This window comes from Haliotis rubra, unplaced genomic scaffold, assembly GCF_003918875.1.
Source record: "Haliotis rubra isolate DU_JTF1 unplaced genomic scaffold, ASM391887v1 Scf66, whole genome shotgun sequence".
Classification (NCBI taxonomy): domain Eukaryota; kingdom Metazoa; phylum Mollusca; class Gastropoda; order Lepetellida; family Haliotidae; genus Haliotis; species Haliotis rubra.
Window position 1 is genome coordinate 130952 of NW_025767368.1, and position 18500 is coordinate 149451.

At 38.5% G+C, this 18500-nt stretch overlaps 2 protein-coding genes across 5 annotated transcripts in view; both read left to right on the plus strand.

Annotated features, from left to right (window-relative positions):
* The first annotated feature begins 520 nt into the window (after positions 1 to 520).
* Positions 521 to 10414, plus strand: LOC124257353 (methyltransferase-like protein 27). The gene is made up of 7 exons (XM_046691391.1): positions 521 to 624; positions 4858 to 5022; positions 5937 to 6065; positions 8847 to 8982; positions 9397 to 9495; positions 9609 to 9840; positions 9946 to 10414. The coding sequence occupies exons 2-6, from the start codon at positions 4891 to 4893 to the stop codon at positions 9776 to 9778; spliced, it is 666 nt and encodes a 221-aa protein (XP_046547347.1). The 5' UTR covers positions 521 to 624; positions 4858 to 4890; the 3' UTR covers positions 9779 to 9840; positions 9946 to 10414.
* Positions 1975 to 18500, plus strand: part of LOC124257355 (methyltransferase-like protein 27) — a 37577-nt gene continuing 21051 nt past the window's right edge. The window contains exon 1 of one of the 4 annotated variants that reach the window (XM_046691398.1): positions 1975 to 2232. The gene's annotated coding sequence lies outside the window, so the exon portion shown is untranslated. The remainder of the gene's footprint in view (positions 2233 to 18500) is intronic. The other 3 variants (XM_046691397.1, XM_046691396.1, XM_046691400.1) reach the window with 3 other exon arrangements.

The following is an 18500-nucleotide window of genomic DNA, read 5'->3' on the forward strand; positions in this document are numbered from 1 at the left end:
GAATTTGAGGTTTTGTTAAGCGACAAGTGAAATACAGAAACATTTTATTTTTTTGATATATCTATTGACACAAGCAAATAAGAAAGTATGGCAACAATGTTATTACTCTGTTTATACTTATAATTGGATACGCCAACTCTAAAATATCGAAGCGATCAGCCGTTTGGCAGCCACATTCCATCTAAGGTTAAGGTCCAATGACCAATCAGAATTCGACAAATCTATCTTAAGGGTAATAAGAAAGGATGCAATGTAAAAGATTCTCAAGGAAATATGTCGCCAAGCAATTGGAACTTGTTTGAACAGTTTTGAAACGATTATTTCGTGTTGTATATTCAAAGTCGTGATTGCCCAGCGATACTGAAGGGGCGTTCAATATATTTTGCACCTTCCATATAAGACCAAGTCGCACAACAAATTTTGCACTTATATGTTTTAATATAATCTCCATTCACCTTAATAGACTTATTCCATTCGTCCTTCAAGCTTTTAATACCACTTTTATCTTAATCCGCAGATTGGCCCTCTAACCACGCCTCTGTGCCAGCCTTTGTGTCCTCGTCATCCTGAAAGCATCTTCCACGTAGGGCAGATTTCCTTTGCCAGAACAGGCAATAGTCACTGGTGGCTAGACCTGGGCTGTCGGGTGGGCGATTTAACTGTTAACATCTCACGGCGTTTCCGGCGAATAGATTTTCGCAAATGTTTCATTAAATTAGCAATCAATCAATCAATCATTTATTCTCCAATAACCACGGTTGGTGGTGCAAGAGCGAAAACAAATATTTTATATAGTATATATGAAAACAAAAATATTATACAAGATGGCTGTATTTAGTCTCAGTTCATGTTTCTTATAAGGGCTGATACTCTTGATACAAATTTTGATCAATTGATAATTTCTTTAGTGTCATTAGTTGTGAAGAATTTAACAAATTGTGCTGACTTGGATATTTTGTGTTGGGGGATGATAAATACATTTTCCTAGATTTTGACATTCAAAAATATACTTAATGAAATTCATCAGCAATAGATGCAGATTGACAGAGTTTACAAGTTAATAGAATAGAATAGATTTTCGCAAATGTTTCATTAAATTAACACTATCCATTGATTGCCGTTTCTGGTGGCATATAATCAATCAGTAATATGCCTCGTGCATCCCAAGATATGATGGCCAATACCTTGTCAGCCGATGGTTGAGTGCGAAACATCTTCAGAGGGAGAAGTGGGGTATGTGTTTCCATTGCATGGATTCCAATTTAGTTTCTGAGTCCAGTGGTGGATCCATGTTTCATCACCTGTCACAAGACGAGAAAGAAATCCGGCTTCATCAGCAGTATAGAGATCCAGGAGCTCTCGACAACTTTCAGTTCTCTGATGGCAATCTTGGTTTCTGAGGCTCTGAGGTTTCGAGGTTCCCACCTTGCAGATACCTTGAACATAACAAGATGCTCATGAATAATTGTTTCAACAGTTCCAACTCATATTTGAAATTCCTTAAAAAGTTCAGATACTTTCAGTCGTCGGTCAGACAAAATTCTTCTTTCTATAGCGGCTATGGTTTCCGGTTGGATGGCATCTGAAGGCCTGCCTAACCTTGGTCATCGTCTATGCACTCCATATTCATTTTAAACTATAGAGACCAACGGCAAACTGTGGAATAGTCAGAAGCATCCTTACCCATCACTTTACACATGGGATCATGGATTTCTTGTGCTTTGCATCCCTTCTTGGTAAGGGACTTTGTTACAGCGCGTTGTTCATGTTTGAGAGAATCCATGATTGTGACCTCCCCTAGTTGAATGAAGCCATCATATCTAACTTATTGTTCTATCTGGAACTTTCTATGACATGTGTCAACCTGCTGTTATGACAAGTGTCACACCTGCCACAAGTTGACAATGTTTGTGTAAACACAAATGCCCAGCTTGCAAAACCTATTGAACGGTCCTCGTAGTCACACATCCATGCTTTCCACTTGTACACAGTTGTGGGTCGTGCCGAAGGTGTTCGCAAGATTAACAGAGCATAAAGTGCAACCACCGATGCGGTTCTCTCTGTTTGTAGTGAGAGTTTATGCTGTACTCTGCTTTTATATATGACCATCCACCTGTTACTTGGTATCCAGTTCATTTCACTGATTTCTCAGGCAGGCAGGTGACGGCAAGGGGCTACTAACAGGTATCCAGGGTTCGCTCAGAGGTTCATCGTCAAGAATTCCCCAGCCAGGTAGGTGACGGGAAGGGGCTACTCGTTTCGCAACTCAAGAAAATATGATTTTCACACTTCACTCGATGAGTTATATATCGTATTTGACAAACGTTATAAAACAGACCTTGGCGAAGCCTGCACGAAACGGTGCAGTTATCGCGCCAGGGCTTAGGGTTGGGTTTAGCGTTTTGTGTAAAGGATTTACCGCTTAGTTTAAGGTATTGGGTCTAGGGTTAATGGTTTAGGGTTGGGGAAGGCCTTAGCTTAGGTCAGTGTAATCCGAAAATATACAATTAGAAAACACGTTTCGTCCCACCAGGACATGACAGTGCAGCTTGGTTTCTAAGAAAGAAACTGCAGACGTTGTTGCCTTGACGTTTATATCAGTTTCATTAGCCGTAACATGTCGAAAGGCGGATCCTTAGCTGGAGCTTCACCTTTGTTTTTGATGGGATGCAATAGTTGGTGGTCGCTTCTGCGCTTTATCACTCGATCGAGTGTGGGTCATTGCACACGCTTCACTGCACCCAAGAAGGCCAGCTACTTGTCTATTTATTATATATATTTTCATGCCAAAATGCCCCCGTTACAATAATTGCCATCAACTGCCCAAGTCGTATTTACTTCAGTTATCAACAGCGGGTCCACAAAATAGTTCCTCGTTAAAACAAGAATTGTGAGTGAACTTTTAGCAATATTCTGGCAATTTCACGGCGGGGGCACCAGAAATGTAGTTCCGTATGTACCAATGTTGGGTTGCAGTGGTGACTCGAGGTCTTCCTGTACAGGGACGGTCATTTGTCATTCCTGTATGTTGTAACGAGCTGCAAGCCGTGATATTGTGCTCTCATTCAGAAAAATGGCACTCTCCAGCCTGCATTCTTCCAATGGCGATTTCCGTGTCGCTGCGTCAAGACGTGGCTTAGTGATTTGGCCTTGAAACTTCTTCAAGATGAATGCCGATTTCCGAAAGTTATCAGGCTTTTTCTATAGCCAGACACTGCATGCTCTTTACTGCACAATTTTCACGTGCAAGATGATTTCTGTTGCGTTGTGGCGGTGCTTTTTTAATGACCTTGTAAGAAATCTAATCAAAATCAACATTTTCAAGTAAAGTCCATTTTAACATGTGGAATGGTGTAAAATCATGTTATCAACACTTTTGTTACATATTTTTACGACTGTTTGAACACACTAGGTAATTAATAGATTTTATAAAATACAAAACGCCTATGCATTTCTTTGTTTGGATAGTATATATTTTCTTAAGTTCCTATATTTATCATTGATATTCCATTTTTGGAACAAGAAGAATGACAACATGATGTCAGTTGTTTTAAGCATAAATGTGCAAGGAAGCGCCTTACTTCGCTATATATCGTTGTCATACGTGCTGAAGGTCTTATAAACGCCTGCCAGTTCCCCGAGTATGGTTGACTGAGAAAGAAGTTGTCAGCAGAGGCACAAAGGGAGACAACTCCCATGGACGGGATTTCTGGACGAAAGTAGTCCCTTCAATCCAGGCCCATAAAGGTACTGGTTTATATTTTCACAGTGAAAGCACTGATTGGTTTAAGGTAGCGTTTGTGCAGATGAAATAATGATGAATGCGATGTGGTGTAACAAGCAAACAGAAAAATAGGGATAGCCAGCCCTTTACTTGAAGAAAGCAGTACTAAAGTACTCACGGAAATTGAATTAAAATGGTTTTGGGTGTATATTTTTAGTTTTGAACACAACTAAAGTTTGATTGTTAAATATTCCATGACTATCGTTTTTCCCAACTTTTGGTTTTAACACATTTTGTAAAATCATCCGAAATAGATGAGTTTACAGGAGAACAAATCGTGTCATTTTTACCTTTTGAAATTTCACCAAAACGTCAAAATGTACGTTTTCGATGCAAGCTATAAAATGCAAAAGAGATGTACTCTCCATAGTTTCGCGTACATAATATATTTTATGAAAAAAGCCATATACCATTCATCCTTTATGTCTTTTATCCTAATTCATATACAAAATACTTGATTGGGGGATTTTCTCAGTGCATTTTCATGCCTGTACACTTGTTGAAAATTTATTATTTTTACGAGTTCATTCATAGATTTGATTGTCAATTGCACAATCGCTATGGCGACGCACGTGTCAATGCACCTTGTCGTTTAAACAGTGCTGCAGGTAACTGTTACAACCCATTGTTGATTGTGACCTAAGTTATACAATGTTTCTAAATTTGTTGATAATATGCAATTTTTTGTTATTTTTACCTGTAAAATGGTATTTTGGATGATGATTAGAGGACTAAATTGAAAGGCCTAGTTGGGAAAAACATAGTTATTTTAATATTTATTAAAACTACCTTTTTTAATAAAGTAATAAACAAACAAACGCCGGAAACCATTTTATTACTAGTTCCGTGAGTAATTTAACTGGAAAGCGCCAGGCATCAGTTTCTGGCCTATCAACAGCTGGCAATAATGACACGATTATATGCATTGTATGAAAACTACAAAGCTGTACAAACTCAAATCAATGCAATGATAATGCCGTTGGTGTGGAATATCATTTAGGAATAATGCAATTATGCATTTACATGATACAGCAGATACCATAAAACGGCGTACATACTGGTGTTCTTTGTAGATCTGAATACATTGCCAGGCGGAGTTGTTGGAGATGGAGGGAACAACATTTACAGGAGAGGATAAGGAAGAGGGGAAACGATGTTTTCAATTCCTGATAGAAAAGGGTCTGGATAATGATGCCATTGTCAAGAGGTTCGACTGCATAGCTGAGAAGTATGATAAGGTACATTCGACATACATTTATATCATTCAAGCTCTGTGTATGGTGTGGTCAGTCTCACTGACTTGGTTGACACGTCATCGTATCCCAATTGCGTAGATCGATGCTCATGCTGTTGATCACTGAATTGTCTTGCCCAACCCGATTATTTACAGACTGTTATATTGCGGTGTAAAACTTAACTCACTCACTCACGTAAAGAACCAGTCATGAAAGCGGAGAGTGTTGGGTCCATGAGTAGTTTGTAAAGGTGCTGCCTATGGCGAAAGAAAGCAATCATATGCCACAGGTGTAGGTGACTTGAGTTTAACGCTGCTTTAAGAGTAATTAAGTAAGATTAGGTCAATATAGGAGGGAAGCCCGAAGTAATGCAGGTTCTAGACGTGTACCACTTTGTTGAACCCAGGAGTAAAGGCAAAGGTAATATTAGACTGTGTGTAGTGTTATGTTTCGTGATTGATCCTTGAGTGAGTGAATTGAGTTTAATGCCCTTTTAAATACTATTCCAATTATATCACGGTGCGTCAGCTTAAAGCCCGATGAAAAGCAGGACTCAGACCTATACCACTTTAATGAAGCACGGCTAGGGTCCTGAGAAACTGCGAAATTTAGATTAGACCCCACAAATCACAGGTCTCTGGTTTGCTCAAGGGGCTTAACACTGCCCAGCAAATTCATACAGGGCAGGAGGTCCAAAGAGGCAACATTTAGAATTTTTATGAGAAACTGGAAGAGGTATGTATGGATAACCCGTCCGATGTGCATGTGTCCTTAAAAACGGCTTTTGTAAGATACGGAGAGGTACATACAACATTCTTCCAATTTTATTTTGCATATTCCCATTTCAAAGAAAGTTTATATATGTATGGTTGTTAAAGTAATCAAATTAGATATTTGTTGACTTGTTATGGCTTCAGATGCAAGCCATAATTGGTAACAACTTGCCGGAGTGGATGGCGGAGAGTCTAGCTGCTCTATATACCCACAACCGAAAAACTGTCTCCATCTTGGATGTGGCTGCAGGGACGGGCTTGGTCTCTTGTGAGGTAAATTGTGACATCTGCTGTGGATGGGAATACATTTACATACTGATCTGTGTTATGAAGGGAATACATGTATGACTGACCTAGGTTGTGAAGGGAATACATACTGACCTCTGTTGTGAAGGGAATACATTTACATACTGACCTCTGTTGTGAAGGGAATACATTTACATACTGACCTCGGTTGTGAAGGGAATACATTTACATACTGACCTCGGTTGTGAAGGGAATACATTTACATACTGACCTGTGTTATGAAGGGAATACATGTATGACTGACCTCTGTTGTGAAGGGAATACATACTGACCTCTGTTGTGAAGGGAATACATTTACATACTGACCTCTGTTGTGAAGGGAATACATTTACATACTGACCTGTGTTATGAAGGGAATACATGTACGACTGACCTCTGTTGTGAAGGGAATACATTTACATACTGACCTCTGTTGTGAAGGGAATACATTTACATACTGACCTCTGTTGTGAAGGGAATACATTTACATACTGACCTCGGTTGTGGACCTCGGTACTGGACCAGACAATCCAGTGGTCAGCTGCTGGTATTGGGAACACATAGTTCATGTCGTGGTCGTACCAGGAGAGACATTTTCAGCAGGGGTTAACTCGATCTGCAGGCCTCAGCACGATCGAATACATGTGAACGATCTGCAGATGGCCCTTCCACGACCTCCTGGTGTTCTGGCGACTGGGCAGGTTGACGCTGTAGATCACATATACATTTGTTTCCGGGTTAATTTGTTTCAGATCTGGTCAGTATTTTGATAGGTCATTTTTCTTCGTAGTAACTCCAGCACACACAACCCGCAGAGGTCGGAAGATTGGATACTGTATTACGGCAGCGAGTGGCCTGCAGTATACATACAGCCAAATCTTTTAAAACCAGATCATTACATGACGTATCTGCACAATATAGCCTAAAGCTGCAATAAAACCACACATTTCTGGCTAGTTTAACCAGTTACTGTACTTTTCCGCGTACAGGACACTGACTTCACCAACCCCAGCTCCGCACCAAATGTGACCTACTTGAAAATATATCTGCACACATTCAGCATAATTCATCGTGTTAAAATATTGAAAATATTGTCGATTTTAATTACTGGATGGATGCACAAAAACACACAAAACATCTTACACAAAATCAAGAAAGAAAGGCACGTTCGTGGCACATGTGGTGACAGTAGGATGGCGCATGCAGATGTACAAGTACGTTGACATGTAGCCAGTACAGACGGATCTCGGTTGATGAAGCGGTTACATAAAAACGATTACCTCTTTTGTTGATGTACAAGTATTTTAGACATTGATATAAAGGATCCTATTTGCGGTAGAGGTGACTCGTACTTCACCCCAACTGTGTGTTTCATCTGGAAGTTATTCTTTGTCAATACCCTGTATGTGCACCTGCCAAAGTTGGGAGATTCGATTAAAGGGAGCGGGGAGTCAGTCTTAGGTCAGGATTTCCCTTTGGTTAATCGTGTAATTGGTAGAACGTGTCTTGTTCAGGGAGTTGTTTGTTTGTCTCAAATGACACACAAATGACTCAAATGGTTTCTGTGTCACAAGGAACATTTTATTCATTCCACATTCATAGTTGTAGGATTTCCGACATGTTTGATGTACATATTGATGTTAACAGTTGAAGGGTAGTTCCAGTCAAACGGAGGTTGGGTACAGAATTTAGTGGTTTTGTTTATAATATACTGCATTACAAATAAAACTACATGCCAAATAGATTAACAAAATAAGTGTACATATTTTAACATTGAAGAACAGGCAAACTGTAGCGCAAATAGGGTTTCGCAACAGAGAGAAAAATAACCATTCATCGCCTCCATTACCCCTGCCAGTTTCCGGTTCAACGGAGTGAAGGAACAAGAATAAGCAGAAATTAAAAGGAAATATCATATTGCCTAATTTTACCATTAAACTGTTAAAGATATTTATCTTATCTGCCGTCGTTATTGTCAGAATTTTCATAACATTCTAAAACACACTTCTGACGTAGCGGATGAATGGCAACAAGGGAGGTAACTCCACAAGTGGTTACTTTTGCGGACATGGGGGGAAACAAGTATATTTAGAGTTAACTCCCTTATTCCTTCACTCCGATGAACCAGAAGCTGGCAGGGGTAATGGAGGCGAAGAACGATTTGATATGCCACGAGTGGCGCTTAAAATGTTAGATGGAATATATTGTACGTGAGTAATTAGTAAATACGAGGTTGGAAATCTGAGAGCACAACCCTGTGAGGAAATGCGTGTCTACCTTTGATGGTGGCGATATTATATTTTGACATTAAAAGTATTTTTCGAACCGAAGCGAGTGAAGTACACGTTGCCAGCCCTTCCCTCGCATATAGGCAGACTGGTCATATTTTCTCTCTGCGCAACGCTATTTGCGCTACAGTTTGCGTGTGGTTGAAGTCAAGAGCACCGTTATTTGAACTCGCTGTGCAGTGTTGCCTCCCTTGGACATGCGAGAAACCTATGAGTGTGGGTTCGAATCCCGATTCGCACCGATTGTTTTCATGTTTGTCAGTATCAAACCCGAGCCCATGGGTTTCACCAATGTGATAAAACGTCTGAGACCTGCATCACTTTGTGCATACCTCCCACATTCTGTTTCTTTCCTCCCACACAAAGCTGACAACATGACTCCATGTTTGTCTCAATGGTGTATATTTCCATGTTTAGTGCAGATTGAACTAGTGTGGTGGCAAGGTGGAGGATAACGCTATATCGTTTGTATATTTCTCAGATGCGAAAACAAGGATTCCTACACATTGATGGTCTGGAACCATCTGAAAAGATGCTGGAACAGGCCAAGAAAAACAACTTATATGAGAGATATATCTGTGTCATTCTTGCTGACAAGACACTGGACATCGCTGACGGTGAGAGTAGGAACGGTTGAGGTGGATCCTGCTTCTTGTCATTTAATGTTGCTGTGACTACTGTAGAAGAGAACAGTGCAGATGTATTTGAAATTAGGAGATAAGATGATACATGTGTCTTTCACTGATAGAATATTTGTTAACACAAGTAAAGTATCATCTTTCCCACGACAGCATCGAATACAATATCCTCAATATCTGAAACGTAATACATATTACAAGTCACATGTATGGACTTGTTTGATGCAAGGTTACATTTATAATTGTTTATAATATTATATAAGATTCAGACAACATCAATACCACTATATAGAGACTTGAATGATCCATTCGTTAACCGCATCACATAGTTATTTCCTCTTTGTGAGACGCCTGTAGCCTTCTTTTTCACCAGCAGTCCTTGTTGTTTTGCAGACACATACGATATAGTGACTGTGGTCGGTCTCAGCTCCGAAATATTCTCTACATTGCCCATCAAGTCATTCGAGGAGCTGGTTCGTATCACGAAATCAGGTAAAGTCAAATAGTACAGATTATTCTGAGTGACGTAAACCCTATATTTCTTATGAGCTATCCATGTGGGTATCGATCGACCATTGTCAATATTTTTCTTTTCTGTCGTCTAGGAGGCCATATTCTGATGAATCATTTCGACTACATCTTCCAAAGGGATGTCCTCCGTGCGAACCTCACCAGTCTGGAGGACAGAGGACTGTGGAAACTAGAGGACAAGCAAAATAAGCCCGACATCGCCCAAGGGATTACTGGTCATTTGCACGTTTATAAAGTTTTGTAATCCAACACCAAGAGAGAACTCAATTCTTTCACGAGTGACTTGCGTTGTTAAATGGTGTGTAGTTCAGGCAGGGTAATGATAAGTGACGTGTATCAAGTTTTGTAGTCCAACATCAGGAAGACACTCAATTCTTTCATGAGTGACTTGCGTTGTTAAATAGTGTGTAGTGTAACGACAAGTGACATATTTTAACATAATTTGGACTTGAACCCCCAACCTTCAATAATACCCCTGAGTATAGGTTTCCAGCCAGCTAGAAAGGCAACAAGAGGCCAGTAGATGGATCGGGCTGTCAAACGCCGTGGCTTGGTTGGGTGTACTGATCCTGGTAGTCTGTCTCACAGTCCCTGCACCACATTATTTTCCCTACTGCCTAGCTCTCCCTGCAATACTAAATGAAGCAATTTTAGATTTCCTCTCTCAACTCACTGGGGCTCCTTTTCAATTTAAATGGGTTTATTTGTTACTAACTAAATTATATATATTCAGGGACCAACCGTTAGACTATGATCCAGGGAGTGTACGGTGACTCTTTAAGTAGTTAGATTTGCAACAGTATTCGGCCTTGTCAGTCAGATGGTTGTGGCTAGCATTGCGTATTGGTGTCAGTGGGCAATTTTGAATAAAAACTTATACTTATCTGCTTGAGTATGTTATTTGTTAGTGCTGACTGCTACTCAATGACGACAACAAAGGTAAACTATGTAAACAGCAAACAGTTTAACATGGACAATACACAGCGTATACAAACCCAGGGGTACTGTACCTTGCTTTATCCCTTTCAAAGTTAAGCACGACTCATGGTAACAACAAGTACCATGTTTTAACGTCTTCATAAGGCTGACGGTGACAGAACCATCAACAAGTGGCTCGGTAGAGTGATGATATTTGTAGTAACAGGCGCGTGTATTCGGAGCATGCGCGTCGGCCACACTTTCCGTAACGATACAAATATATTGGATCTAACGAGATTAGGATTGTTATTCATATTCTGACAGGTCCAGTGAGTCTTTTGGTTGGATATTACTTATGCCCCATCCTATTCTGTATGTACTCAATATTGTTGTGTTTTGGATTACCTAAGCAATAAGCTTTGAGAAAAAGACATTTTCCTGCCCCATTTGCAATTTTGTCCCAAAGGCAAACATGTTTAAATAACCGTATAAATTAACTGAATCAAGTTACAATGAATTATGTGTCATACTACTTGCACACATAGATATTGTTGCGAGATGGGTACTCTCAGTACTCAGTGCCATAAAGTGGTGGTGAAATAGGTATGCTCAATAATGTGTTACTTCGCAACTCGCGAAATTGTCCCTTGATGAGATGAACATCGTATTTGACAAACAGCATGAAAAAGTGTTTAGAGCGGAGCCAGCGGTGCCTCGTATATCGATATATCGGTGCTTCCCTCATCCCTGTCCTCTTCAGTTTGGAGGCAAAAAACCCTTTACGATCCTTAGGGTATAGGGTGGGGCTTAGGGTTGACGGTTAACCGTTGAGGTTAGGGCTAGGGTTCTGAGTTCAGGGTTTGAGGTAGGGACAGGGGTTGGCCTTAGCTTTGGTCAATGTAATCCGAATACAGTTAGAAACACGTTTTACCGCACCCAATATGGCCAGGTACTTGTTTATCCATTCTATATATTTTCATGCCAAAAAGTCATTTTCTGTAACTTCAGATATCAACAACGTATGCACAAAATATTTCCTCGTTAAAACATTAATAAATAAAACACACATAACATTATGTTTGTCAACTTCCAAAATTTATCATTGATATTCCGTTTTTGGAAAAACAAGAAACCTTAAAACCAATATTTAAAACTGCTTTGTGGTGCGCCAATGCTATCGCGCATTAATACATGTAAACACGGCAAATGTCTGTGGACCGCTGTTTGTTGAACTGAAGTCAAACAAGAACACTAAAGACAGCATGATGGCAGTGTTTTCAAGCATAAAAGTGACAGGAAGCGCCTATATTGATCATATGTCGTTGTCATACGTGCTGAATTCCTTATAAACGCCTGCCACCTACCCGAGTATGGTTGACTGAGAAAGATGCAGCGGTACCAAGCGAGACAACGTCCAAGGGTGGTAGATCTGGACGAAAGTAGTTCTTTCAATCCAGGCCCATAAGAGTACTCGTTTATATTTTTACAGTACTAATTTCTTAGACGATGAAATATGACTTAATATTTAACTGAATATGTCACACTCAGTCATATAGGGCGTGTAAGTCTCTGCATTCTCATTTCGGGTGGCCAACCTCCGGTGACAGATACCGCCGCCAATACGTTCCAGCTCCTAATTCGCCCGCCAAGGAGAATGTTGCCAAGTCGTTCTAACCTCGGGAAATTTAGAACGGTTAAAGCATGGTTAATTGCTTCGTGTTTGGGTGTAATCACCGAAGCAATAGGGATTCCTGTAGCTTTTTCAGGTTTCCGGACAATAAACGAAGCCTATGGGGTCGTCTGTCAAGGTAAGATTACCAGAGGAAACGGGTTTACAATTTGTTTCATACATGTCTGTAGTCGAGTCGTCTCAGACCCCTACTACCATGCTGACTAGTAGGCTTACAGAAACCATGTTATAAGATTTTCATGTATCAACATCTATGTAGTTTGTCAGTTAATGGTTAATTCTTTGATAGCCATAGGATTAAAATGTATAAATATACAGTCATAAATTGAGTTTTGATTTACACACCATGTTATGGATCTTGTGTAGTGAGGCTGTACAACATATGCTATTGGAAGTATTTGAATCTTTATAATGGATCTTAATTGTTTTTTAAATTATTCTGTAATTGCAGAAGGCTCTACAGATGTCCAACATCCGAAAATGACAGGATTTGTTCATGTCATTTTGAAGGTGGCTCAAAGGATGGTGATCCGACATTTTCCCACCAGAACAAAGGAGATCTTTGTGCTGAATTTATTGTTCCAATACCAATATTTGTACCCTTGGTGATGGAACATGTTTACGCTATACAATGCGGAGACCGGTGTGTGTGGAAGCTGACTTTATTAACCGCTGAAGACCAAGACTTGAAGGCCACCATCAAGTCTCTGGAGCAGGAAATCCACTCCTTAAACCTAAGGCGTTCAACATTTTCTATCAACGATACACGTGGCAGAGGAAAGGTTGGTTAAACAAATAATAGATTTAAACAGTATATATATAATAATTTAGTCTTACTTTCTCAGTTTTCTCTACCGTAGTCGACGAGGTAAGCGCCCTGGCCATAATATTGTTAGCACACCTGAAAGCCCTCCTCTAATAATGATAGGTATGTATACAAAGTAAGTAAACCTTAAATTGGGGTGGGGTGGGGGGAGACTAAACAAATGTATATGAGTGTTTAGGTAGGGAGACTGCTTTTGAGGACTATGCGCTAAATACGGTGAATAGGGTAAGTAATTGTAAAGAATTTGAATTTGTATTTACAGATGCTACTCTTCACTACGCTTCGACCTCAACTACTACGCTGGATGGAAACCTTTAACTTTATCCTTGGAAAATCAGCTTTTGTTAACTCTCATTAAGATTTGATATCAGCCGTGCTACGGTTTCCAATATTTTCAATACCCTCATCCTTGCTTTACATGAACTCTTTCCAGGTGTTATAGATAACTGCATGCGCAGTCAGACAGCAAGGCTAAGTCCTTTGAAGATTTTGGTAGTGCTAGGTCATCTATCGATGCTATACAGATCTGCCAGGATATCCCCAAAGACCTTGACTGTCAAAATAGAGCGTACAGCCACTATAAGTCCCGCCATACTGTTAAAGCTGTGACAGCTGTGGTACCCAATGGTGCTCTAACATATTGCACAAGTCTGTATCCTGGGTCAACATCAGATGTAGCTATTCTTAGACATTGTTTTCTACTTTCAAACCAGCATATCATATTTTAGCTGATAATGGTTTTACTATTCATGAAATGTTGCCACCAGGTGTAAGTTTAAACATCCCTCCATTTCTGTCAGCTAAATCTGTTTTCACAAAAGAGAAAGGTAAAATGTGTTACAACATTGCAAGAGCAAGGATACACATAGAAAGGGCCGATGAGCGCATTAAAAAATGATATGTTAAACCACATTCCTGCAATTTATCGCCCAATCGCCAGTAAGAGTTTTCAGGTTGCATTACTCAAAGAAATGAATAAAGAGTGAACAACTATCACCGACCTTTGAAAGAAATGAAAGAAGATGTACGCAAAAGATCACTCTGAAGTTCATTTTAATATATATTTGGCAACTGTAAATATTCAATCATTTTCATCAATGTATTTCTGAAATCTGCGTTCTTTTTCCATGGATATATTTGAGGTGTTTCAAGTGGACTCCTTCTGGTAACATTGCTCGGTTGCCTACCTCTATGGATGGGAATTACTGGTACTAGCACTAAAGCCGAGAACCATATTCATGACATGAGTCACGTAAACAAGTGTCCTATGTAAACAATATTGAATGTAATTAAGTCATAGTGAGAGTCTATGTGACCATTACAGAATTTTCACATATTGAAATGGTACATATATTAAAATTACGTCATAACTTAAGGTTCCTTAAGTAGCATTTAGAAGCTGGCATAATGAAGTGGAGCACTTTTATGAAAAGTGCTCCACTTCATAACTTAAGGTGATATAAATTTGTATGCAAAAACTATAGGCTACATCTACTCATCATAATAACCCTTAATAATTTCCAGGTGTTTACATATAAAATAAAATGCTTATAAAAATTCTGGAGACACATAAAGAAACGTTTGGATAGATGGTGCATAATCTTTTCCATCTATATGCAATTACATATTTTGACTATTAATGTTCTTTAATTAGATGTAACATACTAAGAAGTGTATTTTCATTTCAGAAACACTATGGACAAGATGCAAATGAAGTACCCCTCATCTCAGGATGTTGAAGTATATTATCTTAACAACCTGTCTTGTACAGACACTTAAAAAAAATAATAACTTTTGAACACAATAGATGAGTACTTTTCTCTGCAAAGTGTACATTGTTATAGCACAGTTGTAAAATGAGATCACTTGTAAATAAATACATGGATTGTGGATAAACGTTAAATACTATTTGTGGTTGGGCATCTGATAAAATTATGCATCAGTAACAGTAAAATAAATAATGAAGTTGATACAGTTACAATGAAAGTTAAAATACATCAATACCCATCGGTACAGTTCTGCTTGATGATCAACTTACACCATGCCCTAAACAATTAACCATTCAATACAGGTGTTTGGGATCAACCTACCCTTGGCCTATACAATAACTGTCATGGTCTTTCATGTAACTTTAATTCTCAATTAAAGTGGACAATTGCAGTTGTCGAGTTTGCAAGATCCGATTCATGAAACCAAAATCACATTTTGATCTTTAAATACATTAATGATAACAAGTAAAGTGTAGGAAACATGAAAAGCAAGAAAGATAACCAGTCATTTAAACAAATGCTTAGCATGGATTGACATACATGGGTAGGGGGTACGCTTTTTCTGGTGTCAGTGAGTGACGTACCGTCAATAAAAGCTGCCTCTAATATGACCACCGCCCCCACGAGTCGAATGTAGTTTTGAAAGCAATCAGGAATTGTCTATGAAGAAAACACATCAAATACGCATGTGAAAACATACAAATTGCAATGTAAGCAATGAATAATTGTCGACAGCACGCGTGCAATTTACGTTATGTCAGATTGTATTACCCATAACTAAAAACTAGAAACTGTTACAATACAAATGTGTTAGTTAGGGCATGAAATGAAATAGTTTAGATAGCAAGCATGTTATGTCTACGAAACATACAGGCTAGTTGAACACAGACCAGTACTGTTAGTTTTAAAGACCGAGTTTCCAAGAACGTAGTCATACGTGACGGTGATGATATGGTAATGTTGCTGAGAAGCGTTATGGGACCATTGGTTACTTTGAAACATTTCGTTCTATAGTTGAATACACCATCAACACAGAAACAGAACACTCAGATCACTTAAGATAACCAAAATGTAACTTACGTTTTGTATTTTACGTTTAATTGGCAGTTAGAATGGTCCATGGCGTTACATTTGAAACACAAACCCCGCACACACGCACACACACACACACACACACGCACGCACACACACACACCAAAATCAAGTGTTAGTACCCGTTTGAATGTCTGCATGCGAGCAGAGCAATGCTCATTCCATGGATTCCATTGTCCACCATGCCACGTTTTCACCCTAACGTAAATTACTAATTTAAAAAGGTGTTACATAAATTTCATACGAATATTTCTTGCGGAATCATTACTTAAGATGATAAAACGGTTTAATATGTTGATGAAAATGAAATATTTTGTCAACTATAAAGATTGTTCTTTAATCTAGTCTCAAGTATGAATCCAAAAGTAAACAAATGTTTTATTCCAATGTCTCATTGTGTAATTGTTGCTTGTTGATATCTCAATGTTGCACGCCTGTCTAGACCATGTTTCCAGAATAATTTTCTCTTTTGGTAACATATCTGGAGCAATGAGTTTTACTGTTTTTGTCATCTTTGGCGTTTATTAAAACCTCAGTCTTTGGATTTAACAAGAACGTAAGTTACAACGTAATATACGTCATGCAGTAGAACTGGTAAAGATGGTAAAGGTGTTTAACAGTTAAAGCCAAAATATATTAATTCCCATTTTGTGTGATTCCATTACGTTTTCGCGAAAGGGAACGTTTTATTTTCAAGTTTCTGATTTTAATCTTTGATACAATGTAAATGTGGTATGCGTGGTACCGTCAATTCTGGATTTTGAATAGGTATCATGTGGCGTCAACAGTGTGAAATACGCTTTACTAAGTACACATTCATTTTGATTTTCAGATGAATTAATTGTTCTCTTATTCGTTGTTTGAATCAAAACAAGAACAAAAGAGTTCATTTTCTCGCGGTTTATGTTGATACTACTAGTTACCCATGAACGTAAGTTACTTGGGCGTTTACAGGTACCTTACTTCAAACTAGTGCTGCAAGTTTAATACTGTTCACTGAGTATTGAAAAGGTATAAACTGTTCATACACATGTTGTAGTTTTGGAAAAAATAAAAATTCTTGGACTGACGTGATTTTGTTTTTCTGCACTGTCCTCTCTGAATTGTGCAGTTTCGTTGAGAATGATATGAGCAGCTCGTGTTCCTTGAAAGCAGCCCATAGGCGGTTAACCCGAAACAAAAATGTGTCAGAATAATAAATCAGGGCATTGTTGAAGTTGATACTGAGACAAACTTACGGGAAGTTTACAACAAATCATCAAATGCACACTAAAAGAACTTTTTTAAAATGCCTGCGTTGTTGTCAACATTCACAATATATCCATGTGGCCATGCTGAAATTAAAAGAAATTTATGAATTATTGTGATCAAGGGAGATTATTTAATCATGTCACAAAGTTCAAAAGACAAAACATTAAGAGTTGTTTCAGAGGCATAAAGTAAGTGAACATCTAAATAGATTAGTCAATTATAAGCCAGAACATCCAACAATAATCAACACAGCTATTTGATATGTAAACAAATATGATTGCTTGTTACTAGTGCACGATAAAACAATAATAGGCCACTATGTATATACAAGGTTCTGGTGTGTTTGAAGTGTAATAAAGGCTGATATATTTTGATAATAAATGATTATATTTGCATTACACTCTTTACGCATACTTCAATTACAAACGACACAAAAGCTTTATATTACTACAAGATGTTTATAACATGATGGAAACAAGTTGAGTTATCAGCTTCGTGTTACTGTTTATGTTGTGGTGATCTAGAGCCGATCCTTGGGGTGCTGATACCTTATTTCGGGATAGCCTTGATCCTTCTTCATATCCTCTGCAGTCACTTGGTCTTCTGTTGGCTAGCTACCCACACTAAGGCAATATGGTTGGAAAATACTTGTAAAATATCAATCAGCTTTGAAATTTTAGAAGCCCATTCTGGATCCCGTAATATTCTGTGTATGAGAAGTCCACGGGGTGTCCAAATGAGGAGGTCACAGCATGTCTTCCCCATGATGTACAGTTGGCTTTGGATCTGATGGTAGTATTGATGGTCATTTGACAAATTAATTCTCCCATCAGTCCTGACTGCAAAGCAAAAATCATTTCAATAAGTTACATGCCTTTTAAATAACTTCGATGTTATTTACTTTATTTTTTTTGCATGAAATTATGCATACTTTATATCAACTGGTAATAATACTGAGGTGTTTTTTGTTATTTAACAGTACCAAACAAACATTGAACTTCTTGTTAAATAGACACTTCACTTCTAGGTGGTGTGGCAAAATGCTTTTGACCAATTCCATCCGCCGAACGGTGGCTTATGTCTCTGGCAGAAAATAGACACTTCCCTTATACTTTGCTGTCATGGATTTCTTTAAGCAGACATTGTGGAATTGCATCAACTTGGTAAATACAATTTTTTCATGTTTTCTACTTCAAATGTAATGCATGCCGAAATTATTCTTCAATGATTCAATATATAATTGAAATGAATAAAATCAATTTACATATGCCTAACAAAATATGACGATGTCTCAAAATGTAATCAAAGTTTGATGAAGTAATGCAGTGTCAACAAAATTGTTGTCCTGTTATAGCTTTATGGTTTTCATTCGATTTCTTTCTCACACACACAATGGATAGATCCCGCATACAATGTATCA

Bases quoted from the DNA above. Each gene is read 5' to 3' on its own strand.
- LOC124257353 (XM_046691391.1), top strand. From the start codon at position 4,891: ATGGAGGGAACAACATTTACAGGAGAGGATAAGGAAGAGGGGAAACGA. The intron at 6,066-8,846 runs GTAAATTGTGAC...TATATTTCTCAG, and splicing joins CGGGCTTGGTCTCTTGTGAG to ATGCGAAAACAAGGATTCCT. The intron at 8,983-9,396 runs GTGAGAGTAGGA...GTTGTTTTGCAG, and splicing joins GACACTGGACATCGCTGACG to ACACATACGATATAGTGACT.